Source organism: Pseudophryne corroboree, chromosome 10 (assembly GCF_028390025.1).
Source record: "Pseudophryne corroboree isolate aPseCor3 chromosome 10, aPseCor3.hap2, whole genome shotgun sequence".
NCBI lineage: Eukaryota > Metazoa > Chordata > Amphibia > Anura > Myobatrachidae > Pseudophryne > Pseudophryne corroboree.
This window is the reverse complement of record NC_086453.1, coordinates 104,068,435-104,081,448: the sequence shown is the minus strand read 5'-3', so window position 1 is coordinate 104,081,448 and position 13,014 is coordinate 104,068,435. Positions and strand designations below refer to the sequence as shown.

General features: G+C 48.9%; 1 protein-coding gene across 1 annotated transcript in view; it reads left to right on the top strand.

Annotated features, from left to right (window-relative positions):
* Window positions 1–1,003: 1,003 nt before the first annotated feature.
* The window catches only part of ATG12 (autophagy related 12), a 34,922-nt gene continuing 22,911 nt past the window's right edge, over window positions 1,004–13,014 (top strand). Inside the window, 4 exon segments of the mRNA XM_063942690.1 lie at window positions 1,004–1,159; window positions 1,161–1,197; window positions 3,071–3,207; window positions 12,037–12,099. Coding sequence (XP_063798760.1) covers window positions 1,070–1,159; window positions 1,161–1,197; window positions 3,071–3,207; window positions 12,037–12,099 — 327 coding nt within the window. The 5' untranslated portion in view covers window positions 1,004–1,069.

The window sequence follows — 13,014 nt, the reverse complement described above, 5'->3', positions numbered from 1 at the left end:
CGGAGGCCTGGAGGGGCGCAGGCCAGAGGCCTGGAGGAGGGCTCAGGCCAGAGGCCTGAAGGGGCGCAGGCCGGAGGCCTGGAGGACTCAGGCCTAGGGCCAGAAGAGGGCGCAGGCCTAAGGCCAGAAGAGGGCTCAGGCCTAAGGCCTGCCTACCGTGGGCACAGGCCGAGGGCCTGGTTGCACCCGCAGGCCTAACGCCTGTCCCTGGTGGTCTAGTGTGGAGCTAAAGGTAGGTAGAGGTGGCCCAGGGCCGCCTACCTGTCGCGGAGGGAGAGGCTGCAGCGGGGAGCTTCGTTAGCTCTTTTGCTCTCCACACGCTGCAGCACTCTCCGCCGGACTTCCGCCGCTGGTCGCCGTCTTCTGTCTTCCTATTCAGCTCCGCCGACGTCTTCTTCCGTTCCGCCGACGTCTTCTTCTGTTCCACCGCTGTCTTCTTCCGCCGCTCTGCCGTCGTCTTCTCCCGCTGGAGCTCTTCTTCCGTCGCCGCCCCGCCGCCCGACTGACTCGTCCTGCTCCGCAGCGCCTCTTATATGGCGCCGGGAGCGGGCGGAGCTATGACGCGGCGAGCTCCGATTGGCTCGCCGCGGCGAGCTCTGATTGGCGGCCAAGCGCGAGCCCTGATTGGCTCGCGCTTGGCGCGCCGTTTGAAATGCGCCGCTGTGATTGGAGGGGCTTGAATCCTTTCGGATGCAAGCCCCTCCAGACTGGGACCCGCCCGCCGCGCCGCCGCCCGTCGCGACGTGGAGGGGAAGGGGGCAATCCCCTTCACACTGACATTACTGTTATGTTGTTCCATCATTTTGACGGGCTAGTAACTAATATCTATCTAGCTAATGAGGAAAATATATAATGCACGAATATAATATATGCTTGTTATAGGGTTGCCGTTAATTTATCTTTGACAATGCTGCCACCTTGTGGTAAACGGTGAAACTGTACATTCAGAGAACTCAAAAATAAAATAAAAGTAATGACGTCACTCACATGTCGTGACGTATTTCCGCTGGCACATCCGCGTTCACAGTATACAGTGACAGGACAGGTTGCTGGCTTGCCAGAGAGCAAGATGGAGGAGGCGGGCGACACCGTATCCCCAACTAATGGTCCTGGTGGTGATGCACCGAGCGAGTCGGTACCGGCACCCGCAGTATCGCCGGGCAACGGAGGAGCCAGTGTGCGAAACGAAACGTAAAAGTAATTGCGCTTTGTGTCATTCACGTACAGGGTCTCGCTGACTGGTGTATAATACAGTATGCCCTATCCATGCCTTGTAGATGGAGTAGCCCATATACTCTGTAACCCTTATCTCATGCACACCCCTCCCGGCTGCTGCTGCATTCTATTATAGGAACAGTCAGTTTTCATATCTTATACCGAATGCATTAGGGAATGGGAGCAGCGCCCCCTGCCGAGATATTGGTCTTTCTGCCGCTTATGAGTGAAATATCTGCTTATTAATAAATATTGCCCAGAAAAATTCTGCCCTTAGCTGGTGCACACGGGTGGGATGTACAGTGCTAGCAGCAATGGGGTGAGTGTGTATGCTTCTGTGTTTTACCTTCTCTTTTTCTGTATATGTTACATTCTAGGGGCGACTCAGTTCCAGGACATCCGATCATCACTCACCACTTTAGTCGGGCGATATTCAATGGTTGTTCCAGCACTTTCTCTCTGATTGTAAAACAGGGTTTAGCTGCTTAAAGCGGATAAACCCACCTAAATTATTGGGCACGACTAGCAAAAACCCAAACTTTTCACACATTTCTACTCCTCACCTCAAGAGGGAGCGAGCAGTAATGCCATCGCCGGCAGCTGTTCGCACCCGAGGCAGTGACAGCTACCGTCTCAAACAATTGAATTCCACCCTATGGGGCCGGTTGAGTTGTTCTGGGCTTCTAAAAATCCCATCTAAACGGGACGTTTTAGACACCCAAACAATTGTCACTATTCAATTGTGTACGGGCACCCACGCACATAGTGCATATCGCGCCCAGACGGCTGAACCCGTCTAAACTCCCATTTGAGCGCCAAGATTGCTGCGTTTCCACGCATTTTTTCTTGCACCTCGGCTATGAGAAAAAATGTCAGCTCCCTGGCTACTAGGCGTCTAAATGGAGCAACAATTGAATTTCTCCATTTTGTGCCCCCTAGTGGTAGCCGTGGAGAAAAGTAATTGAATCGGCCCTATGATGGCAGGTGTAATCAAGCCCCCCACGCCGTGTCAATTAGTGTAACTCCCCCCATGGGGTAATGTCCTAATAGTAAGAAAATGGATGCCAGGTCACATCTGTCACTCCGTTCTTTCCCATTATGCTTATCCACCTCCCCAGTGGATAAGAAGGCCGACCGAGAACCAGAAGGGGGGCGGGACCTCATCATACCTAGGTGTGGCGCACGTACTGGGGCATCACGCAAACAACCTAATGACTATCCGGCTCCAACATAATAATAGATGTACCTATTACTATTTTACTACTAAATTATCTTACATAATGATTATTGAGGGACACTATTAAAATGATGAAGACTGTGGGGGGGGGGGGGGGGTGCAAGCAATTTAAAGGGTAATAACTATTGCTTTACAGAGAAAAAAAACATCTAGGTACAAGTCTCTTACTATAGTTTATTCCTATAATTTTTCTTTCCTGCGCCCTATTGCAGCTGACAGCAGGGGGAGCTCTTACATGTAGGGTCCTACAATTGTTCTGATTCTGACGGCGTCCAGCGTTTTACACCAGTTTACCTCCTCTAAATCTAGCCTCGCTTCTTTCCAGTTCTTCTTCTGCTGTTTGAAGGAATAGACTTTGTATGGGTAACCTGTTGCTGTAGCTCACAAAAAGATCTGCTTGCCTTCTACATTTAAAATAGCCCCCCTAATAACTAATATATACATTTATTATGAACCGAGTTGTAATCTAAACAGTGTACAAAATCTGGTGTCACTACATTTATTTTTTGTTTCCCTCCATATTTTTCCAAGTGTATTTAAATGTCCATAATAACTGGAAAATAGATTAAGGACATGCCATAGCATAGATGTAACATATACCATGTCTGTTACTTCTAGTTGATGTTCTGCTCAAGGCTGTTGGAGACACACCAATAATGAAAACCAAAAAGTGGACTATTGAGAGGAATCGCACTATACAAGGTCTAATGGACTTCATCAAAAAGTACCTGAAGCTAGATACATCGGAGCAGATGGTATAGTGTCTATCATTTCTTTTTCTGTAGCTCAGATTGGTCATATGATGATTTGCTTTGCACTGTGGATGGTTCTCCATGCTCAGGACACTTGTACAGCATTTCTGTGACACCATCAGAGAGAGAGTGTGACATAACACGTCCTAAGTAACAGGGTCACCTATTGCCTTATGCTAATGGTAAATGTATGTTATCAGATGGTGATCTTTGTGCTGGCATATTGGTGCTATCGCTGCCGCATTATCATATTGGTGCTATCGCTGCCGCATTACCATATTGGTGCTATCGCTGCCGCATTACCATATTGGTGCTATTGCTGCCGCATTACCATATTGGTGCTGTCGCTGCCGCATTACCATATTGGTGCTATCGCTGCCGCATTACCATATTGGTGCTATCGCTGCCGCATTACCATATTGGTGCTATCGCTGCCGCATTATCATATTGGTGCTATCGCTGCCGCATTACCATATTGGTGCTATCGCTGCCGCATTACCATATTGGTGCTATCGCTGCCGCATTACCATATTGGTGCTGTCGCTGCCACATTACCATATTGGTGCTTTCGCTGCCGCATTACCATATTGGTGCTGTCGCTGCCGCGTTACCATATTGGTGCTGTCGCATTACCATATTGGTGCTGTCGCTGCCGCATTACCATATTGGTGCTGTCGCTGCCGCGTTACCATATTGGTGCTATTGCGTTACCGCGTTACCATGTTGGTGCTGCCGCATTACCATATTGGTGCTGTCGCTGCCGCATTACCATATTGGTGCCGCATTACCATGTTGGTGCTGTCGCTGCCGCATTACCATGTTGGTGCTGTCGCTGCCGCATTACCATATTGGTGCTGTTGCTGCCGCATTACCATATTGGTGCTATCGCTGCCGCATTACCATATTGGTGCTATCGCTGCCGCATTACCATATTGGTGCTATCGCTGCCGCATTACCATATTGGTGCTATCGCTGCCGCATTACCATATTGGTGCTATCGCTGCCGCATTACCATATTGGTGCTATCGCTGCCGCATTACCATATTGGTGCTATCGCTGCCGCATTACCGTATTGGTGCTGTCGCTGCAGCATTACCATATTGGTGCTGTCGCTGCCGCGTTACCATATTGGTGCTATTGCGTTACCGCGTTACCATGTTGGTGCTGCCGCATTACCATATTGGTGCTGTCGCTGCCGCATTACCATATTGGTGCTGCCGCATTACCATGTTGGTGCTGTCGCTGCCGCATTACCATGTTGGTGCTGTCGCTGCCGCATTACCATGTTGGTGCTGCCGCATTACCATGTTGGTGCTGTCGCTACCGCATTACCATATTGGTGCTGTCGCTGCCACATTACCATATTGGTGCTATTGCGTTACCGCGTTACCATGTTGGTGCTGCCGCATTACCATGTTGGTGCTATCGCTGCCGCATTACCATGTTGGTGCTGTCGCTGCCGTATTACCATGTTGGTGCTGCCGCATTACCATGTTGGTGCTGTCGCTGCCGCATTACCATGTTGGTGCTGTCGCTGCCGCATTACCATGTTGGTGCTGTCGCTGCCGCATTACCATGTTGGTGCTGTCGCTGCCGCATTACCATATTGGTGCTATCGCTGCCGCATTACCATATTGCAGGAAAAGGGGCTGTACCACCCTTTCTCATACGTCCTAGAGGATGCTGGGGATGCTTCAAGAACCATGGGGTATAGACGGGATCCACAGGAGACATGGGCACTTTAAGACTTTAAAAGGGGTGTGAACTGGCTCCTCCCTCTATGCCCCTCCTCCAGACTCCAGTTAGATTATGTGCCCAGTGAGACTGGATGCACACTGAGGAGCTCTCCAGAGTTTCTCAGAAAAAGACTTTATGTTAGGTTTATTATTTTCAGGGAGACCTGCTGGCAACAGGCTCCCTGCATCGTGGGACTGAGGGGAGAGAAGGAGACCTACTTCTGTGAGTTTCAAGGCCCTGCTTCTTAGGCTGCTGGACACCATTAGCTCCAGAGGGTGGTCTGATCGCTAGGTACGCCTAGATGCTCGTTCCCGGAGCCGCGCCGTCACCCCCCTTGCAGAGCCAGAAGTCAGAAGACGGGTGAGTTAAAGAAGATCAGAAGTAAAAGAAGATCAGAAGACTTCAGTGACGGCAGAAGACTTCAGTGTCTTTGAGGTACCGCGCAGCGCGCCATGCTCCCACACACACAGCGGCACTACAGGGTGCAGGGGGGGCGCCCTGGGCAGCATAATACCTCATATATACCTGGCAAAAGAGGAATACGGTGCTTTGGCACTATGTCCAGACCCCCGCCAGTATAAAGAATATGAAAATTAGCGGAAATGAAGCGCGCCATTAAGGGGGCGTGGCTTAGCCCTCACAGCTCTAATCGGCGCCATTTTCTCTTCACAAAAGCGCTAACAGGGCTGAGGCATTATTTTAATCGTTTCAGTACCGGGATAGGGGCTGGGTTGTGAGCTGCCAAAACTCCCTCTGTGTTTCTCTAACAGGCTTTGCTGTGGGTCTGTCCCCTATAGCCCCAGTGTGGTTGTGGGTGTCGGTACGCGTGTGTCGACATGTCTGAGGCTGAGTGCTCTTTCCAGGAGGAGGCTGGAGTGGGGACAGAAAAGACTGGGAGTGACCGCGTCGGCACCGCCGACGGCTGGGTAAATATGTTGAGTGTTTTGAATGCAAATGTGGCTCGGTTGACTAAGAGATTAAATAAATCTGACTCTCAGAACCAGACATGGAGAAAATCCATGGAGGATGCATTGTCGCAAGTTCAGACCCCCTTGGGGTCACAGAAGCGTTCATTTACCCAGATAGAGGATACAGATACCGACACGGACTCTGATTCCAGTGTCGACTATAGTGATGCCAGATTGAATCCTAAACTGGCTAAGAGCATTCAGTACATGATTATGGCGATAAAAGACGTATTACATATCACGGAAGACCCTGCTGTTCCTGATACTAGGGTCTGCATGTTTAAGGGAAAGAAGGTGACGTTTCCTCCCTCTCATGAACTGAACGCTCTTTTTGAAAAAGCTTGGGAAAATCCTGAGAAGAAGTCACAGGTTCCCAAGAGAATTCCGGTGGCATATCTGTTCCCCTCTGGGGACAGGGAAAAGTGGGAGTCAACCCCCACGGTGGACAAAGCTCTATCGCGTCTGTCCAAAAAGGTGGCACTTCCGTCTCCTGACACGGCAGCCCTAAAGGATCCTGCGGATCGGAGGCAGGAAAATACACTAAAATCCATTTGTGTCACTACAGGTACGCTGCTCAGGCCTGCCGTTGCATCTGCAAGGGTGAGTAGCGCCATTGAAAAGTGGGCAGATAACTTGTCATCTAATATGGATTCCCTGAACAGGGATAGCGTGCTTTTGACACTGGGTCATTTCGGGGACGCTGCAGCCTATCTAAAGGAAGCTGCGAGGGATATTGGCCTTTTGGGATCAAGGGCCAATGCCATGGCAGTCTCGGCTAGGAGAGCATTGTGGATTCATCAATGGAATGCTGATGCTGACTCTAAGAAGACTATGGAGTCTCTGCCGTTTAACGGTAGTGTCTTGTTTGGTGACGGTCTCACTGACCTGGTAACTACGGCTACCGCGGGTAAGTCATCGTTCCTACTTTATGTTACTGCACAACAAAAGAAAACGCCCCACTGTTAGATGCAGTCCTTTCGGCCCAATTAATACAAAAAAGGATGAGGGTCTTCCTTCCTTGCTACGAGAGGAAGAGAAAGAGGAAAAAGGTCACAGGCTGTGGCAAGTTCCCAAGCGCAGAAGTCCTCCCCGGCTTCTACCAAATCCGCCGCATGACGCTGGGGCTCCTCTGCTGGAGTCCGCACCGGTGGGGGCACGTCTACAACTCTTCAGTCAGGTCTGGGTTCGCTCGGCCCTGGATCCTTGGGTATTAGAAATAGTAGCCCAAGGGTACAAATTGGAGTTTCAAGACGTGCCCCCTACCGATTTTTCAAATCGGCCTTGCCAGCTTCTCTTCCAGAATGGGAGGTAGTATGCGCTGCAATACTAAAGCTGTGTCAAAATCAAGTCATTGTCACGGTACCCCCGTCACAACAGGGGGAAGGCTTTTATTCGAGCCTGTTCGTGGTCCCGAAGCCGGATGGCTCAGTCAGACCGATTCTGAACCTAAAATCCCTCAACTTCTATCTAAAAAATTCAAATTCAAGATGAAATCTCTCCGAGCAGTGATTTCCAGTCTGGAGGAGGGGAATTTTATGGTGTCTGTCGACATAAAGGATGCCTACTTGCACGTCCCCATATATCCTCCGCATCAGGCTTATCTGAGGTTTGCTGTCCAGGATTGTCATTACCAATTTCAGATGTTGCCGTTTGGTCTGTCCACGGCTCCGAGGATTTTCACCAAAGTTATGGCGGAAATGATGGTTCTTCTGCGCAAGCAGGGAATCACAATTATCCCGTACTTGGACGATCTCCTGATAAAGGCGAGATCCAAGGAGCAATTACTGAACAACGTTACGCTCTCCCTGACAATTCTGCAACAACATGGTTGGCTCCTAAACTTGCCAAAATCACAGTTGGTTCCGACAACACGGCTGTCGTTCTTGGGTATGATTCTGGATACAGAATTACAGAGTTTTTCTTCCAGTGGAAAAGGCTCTGGAAATACAGAACATGGTAAAACAGATTCTGAAACCGGCAAGAGTGTCGATTCTTCAATGCACTCGGTTGCTGGGGAAGATGATGGCGGCCTACGAGGCCATTCAGTTTGGCAGGTTCCGTGCCAGGGTGTTTCAGTGGGACCTGTTGGACAAGTGGTCCGGGTCTCACCTCCACACGCACCGGAAAAAAAATCCTATCTTCCAGGACCAGAATCTCTCTCCTGTGGTGGCTGCACAGTTCTCACCTCCTAGAGGGACGCAGGTTCGGGATCCAGGATTGGATTCTGGTGACCATGAATGCAAGTCTCCAAGGCTGGGGAGCAGTCACACAGGGGAAAAATTTCCAGGGAAAATGGTCAAGCCAGGAAGCTTGTCTACACATAAACATTCTGGAATTAAGGGCCATTTACAATGGCCTTCGGCAAGCGGAACATCTTCTTTGCGGTCTTCCCTTCTTGATTCAGTCAGACAACGTAACAGCAGTGGCGTACATAAACCGCCAGGGCAGAACAAAGAGCAGAGCGGGGATGGCGGAGGCCACAAAAGTTCTTCGCTGGGCGGAGAAACATGCAAGCGCTCTGTCAGCAGTCTTCATTCCAGGAGTGGACAACTGGGAAGCTGACTTCCTCAGCAGACACGATCTCCATCCAGGAGAGTGGGGTCTTCATCAAGGGGTCTTTGCAGAAGTGACAAGTCGCTGGGGAATTCCTCAAATAGACATGATGGCGTCTCGCCTCAACAAGTAACTTCAGAGATATTGTTCCAGGTCGAGGGACCCTCAAGCAATAGCGGTGGACGCCCTGGTGACACCGTGGGTGTTTCAGTCGGTCTATGTGTTCCCTCCACTTCCACTCATTCCAAAGGTGATAAAGATCATAAGAAGAACAAAGGTTTAGGCGATCCTCATTGTTCCGGACTGGCCAAGGAGGGCTTGGTATCCAGATCTTCAAGAATTACTCATAGAAGATCCCTGGCCTCTTCCTCTACGAGAGGACCCGTTACAGCAAGGACCGTGCGTGTATCAAGACTTACCGCGGCTGCGTTTGACGGCATGGCGGTTGAACGCCAAATCCTAGCCCGAAAGGGTATTCCCAGTGAAGTCATTCCCACACTACTTCAGGCTAGAAAAGAAGTAACGGCGAAGCATTACCACCGTATTTGGAGAAAATATGTGTCTTGGTGTGAATACAAGAAGGCTCCTACGGAAGAATTTCAGCTGGAGCGTTTGCTCCATTTTTTGCAAGCAGGTGTGGATGTGGGCCTAAAGTTAGGCTCCATTAAAGTACAAATTTCGGCCTTATCTATTTTCTTTCAGAAAGAATTGGCCTCGCTTCCAGAAGTTCAGACTTTCGTGAAGGGCGTGCTGCACATCCAACCTCCCTTTGTGCCCCCAGTGGCACCATGGGATCTTAATGTGATGTTGCAGTTCCTGCGATCTCATTGGTTTGAACCTTTGCATAAGGTTGAGTTGAAATTCCTTACTTGGAAAGTAGTCATGCTGTTGGCCTTGGCATCCGCAAGGCGGGTGTCTGAATTGGCGGCTTTGTCTCACAAAAGCCCATATTTCATCTTCCATGCAGATAGAGCGGAGTTGAGAACTCGTCAGCAATTTCTGCCAAAAGTGGTTTCATCGTTTCACATAAACCAGCCTATTGTGGTGCCAGTGGCTACTGAAGCCTTGGCGGAATCGAAGTCTCTCGATGTGGTTAGAGCTTTGAAAATCTATGTCGCCAGAACGGCTCAGATTAGGACAACAGAGGCCCTGTTTGTCCTGTGGGCTACCAACAAGATTGGGGCTCCTGCTTCCAAGCAGACTATTGCACGCTGGATCTGTAATACGATTCAGCAGGCTCATTCTACAGCAGGATTGCCGTTACCGAAATCGGTGAAGGCCCATTCTACCAGAAAGGTGGGCTCACCCTGGGCGGCTGCCCGAGGGGTCTCGGCATTACAGCTTTGCCGAGCTGCTACTTGGTCGGGATCAAACACCTTTGCGAAGTTTTACAAGTTTGATACCCTGGCTGAGGAGGACCTCTTGTTTGGTCAATCGGTGCTGCAGAGTCATCCGCACTCTCCCGCCCATTCTAGAGCTTTGGTATAAACCCCATGGTTCTTGAAGCATCCCCAGCATCCTCTAGGACGTATGAGAAAATAGGATTTTAATACCTACCGGTAAATCCTTTTCTCTTAGTCCGTAGAGGATGCTGGGCGCCCGTCCCAGTGCATACTGTATCTGCAGTTATTGGTTATGGCTACACACATGTTGTGTTGAGTTCAGTCAGTCTGGGGCTGAGGTTAGTCATGCCGTTGAATGCCATGTTGTACGGCGTGTTGAGGTGTGAGCTGGTATGAATCTCACCTTAGTTTTAAGAAAATTAAATAAATCCTTTTCCTCGAAATGTCCGTCTCCCTGGGCACAGTTCCTATAACTGGAGTCTGGAGGAGGGGCATAGAGGGAGGAGCCAGTTCACACCCATTTAAAGTCTTAAAGTGCCCATGTCTCCTGCGGATCCCCTCTATACCCCATGGTTCTTGAAGCATCCTCTACGGACTAAGAGAAAAGGATTTACCGGTAGGTTACTGCATGTAATTGAATCCGGCCCTATAGTATGGATTGTTCTGAGTTTTTTTTTTTCTGCTTGTTTACGCTTATTTGGCCTTTGCCTTATACGGTTTATTTTGTCTTAGTTTTGTTTTGTCAGCCTTATCAACTGGCACTATAGTTATAAGACTCCATTTTAATAAAATAGAAGCTTAGAAGTACTTTTATCCGCAAGTGATTCAGCATCGTCCAGTAACGGAGCAGCCTTCTTCTTACAGATGCACACAGGGCGTGAATAAGGGCTGCACGCAGTGCCGATTGTCACGTAGTTGCAGGCCGTGTTACAGGCCGTGGGGCAGATGTATTAACCTGTAGAAGGCATAAGGAAGTGATAAACCAGTGATAAAGCAGTGTTAAGCGCAAGGTGATAATGCACCATCCAATCAGCTCCTAACTGGTAATTTACATATGGGAGCTGATTGGCTGGTGTGTTTATCACTGGTTTATCACTTCCTTATGCCTTCTCCAGGTTAATACATCTGCCCCCGTGTTTGAAAAATGACAGTTAGGAGCTGGTTGGTTGGTACTTTATGGGGTGTATTCAATACCTGTCGGAAACTGCTGTCTTGTTGGAAAGACGGCAGTTTCCGACAGGTTTAGGTCGGAAGGGGTTCCAACCTATTCAACCCGTTTCCGACAATGTCAATCCGACTTTTAAAAAAAAGTCGGATTGGCATTGTCGAGAATTTACCGGATCCTGGTCCTCTCACCTCGCACACGCTGCTCGAGTGTAACGGGGCAATGCCACTCCAGCTCCCTGCTGTGTGTGTGTCTGTAGTATAGCCGGGAGGGAGACAGGGACGGCAGTATAGGCAGGAGGCTGACTGGGGGAGGCGGTACCGGAGCAGGCCGCATTACCATATTGGTGCTATCGCTGCCGCATTACCATATTGGTGCTGTCGCCGCCGCATTACCATATTGGTGCTATCGCTGCCGCATTACCATATTGGTGCTATCGCCGCAGCATTACCATATTGGTGCTATCGCCGCAGCATTACCATATTGGTGCTATCGCCGCCGCATTACCATATTGGTGCTATCGCTGCCGCATTACCGTATTGGTGCTATCGCTGCCGCATTACCGTATTGGTGCTATCGCTGCCGCATTACCGTATTGGTGCTATCGCTGCCGCATTACCGTATTGGTGCTATCGCTGCCGCATTACCGTATTGGTGCTATCGCTGCCGCATTACCATATTGGTGCTATCGCTGCCGCATTACCATATTGGTGCTATCGCTGCCGCATTACCATATTGGTGCTATTACTGCTACTTCTATATAAGCAGCAGCAGTACTATCTACTACAACCACATCTGTATCGGGACCCTTGTTATAAATAAATGCTGTTACTAAAAGCTAACAAAATACCTACTTGTTACGTCCTCATGGTGAGGTCATCAGTCAATTCTTTGAGGGTTTGGAAGGATCTGTCTCCATAATTGATATCTTTAATTGTAAATTGGAGCTTTTACTGATATGGAAACATTTAAGTAGTAATAAAAATGTATTAAATACAGATTTTTAATCTAAGAATAAAAACATAAAATCTGATAATATTTCTCTGTTCATTATATGTATTTACAGTTTATCTATGTGAATCAGTCATTTGCTCCATCACCTGACCAAGAAGTTGGCATCTTATATGAGGTAACAAAAATATATATTAGCCGCGAGTTGTACCATTGTGCTGCTTTATGTGTTGGCAATGAGTGGTTGTTTATGGCTTCATAAACTAGTAATGGTGCAGATCACATCTGACAGTAGACCCCCTGCCCCACACACAGATTGGGCCAGATGTACTAAGCCTTGAGAATTGATACATTTCATGGTGATAAAGTACCAAACGATCAGCTCCTTACTGTCAAACCCAGCCTGTAACATGGCAGTTAGGAGCTGATTGGCTGATACTTTATCACCGTGAAATATATCCTTTTCAAGGCTTAGTACACCTCCCCCAGAGAATATTGCAGCAGATGCAGCATTTACAGTAAGGGACTAGAGATTGCGATGTGCAGTAGACTTGTCTGATCGGATGCATGTTTTCAGGAATCGCCTTGCTTCCACCATACACAAGAGAAACAATCACATGTGCCTAGGTCCTGTTCATGGATAAATTAATCCTGCATAGCTGGTTTTATATTGACCATTTACAAGTCGTTTCATGTGGTCACCAGGCTTCCTACGCCCGAGCGAATAGCTCCATGTGTGACATTACTGAGAAACATTACTGACATTACTGTAACTGAGTGACAAGGTGCTCACAAATCACACTATCACTATCAAGTTAAGATGAGTGGTGTTCAAATCCCTTTCTTGGAGTGTTCTGAAAGTCAGTGTAGGTGTGCTATAAGTGTGTGTGTGTGTGTGTGTGTGTACACGACACAATTTCTCATCTGTCCTAGAGGATGCTGGGGACACTTCAAGAACCATGGGATATAGACGGGATCCGCAGGAGAGATGGGCACTTTAAGACTTTCAAATGGTGTAACCTGGCTCCTCCCTCCATGCCCCTCCTCCAGACTCCAGTTTCGATCTGTGCCCAGGCAGACTGGATGCACACTG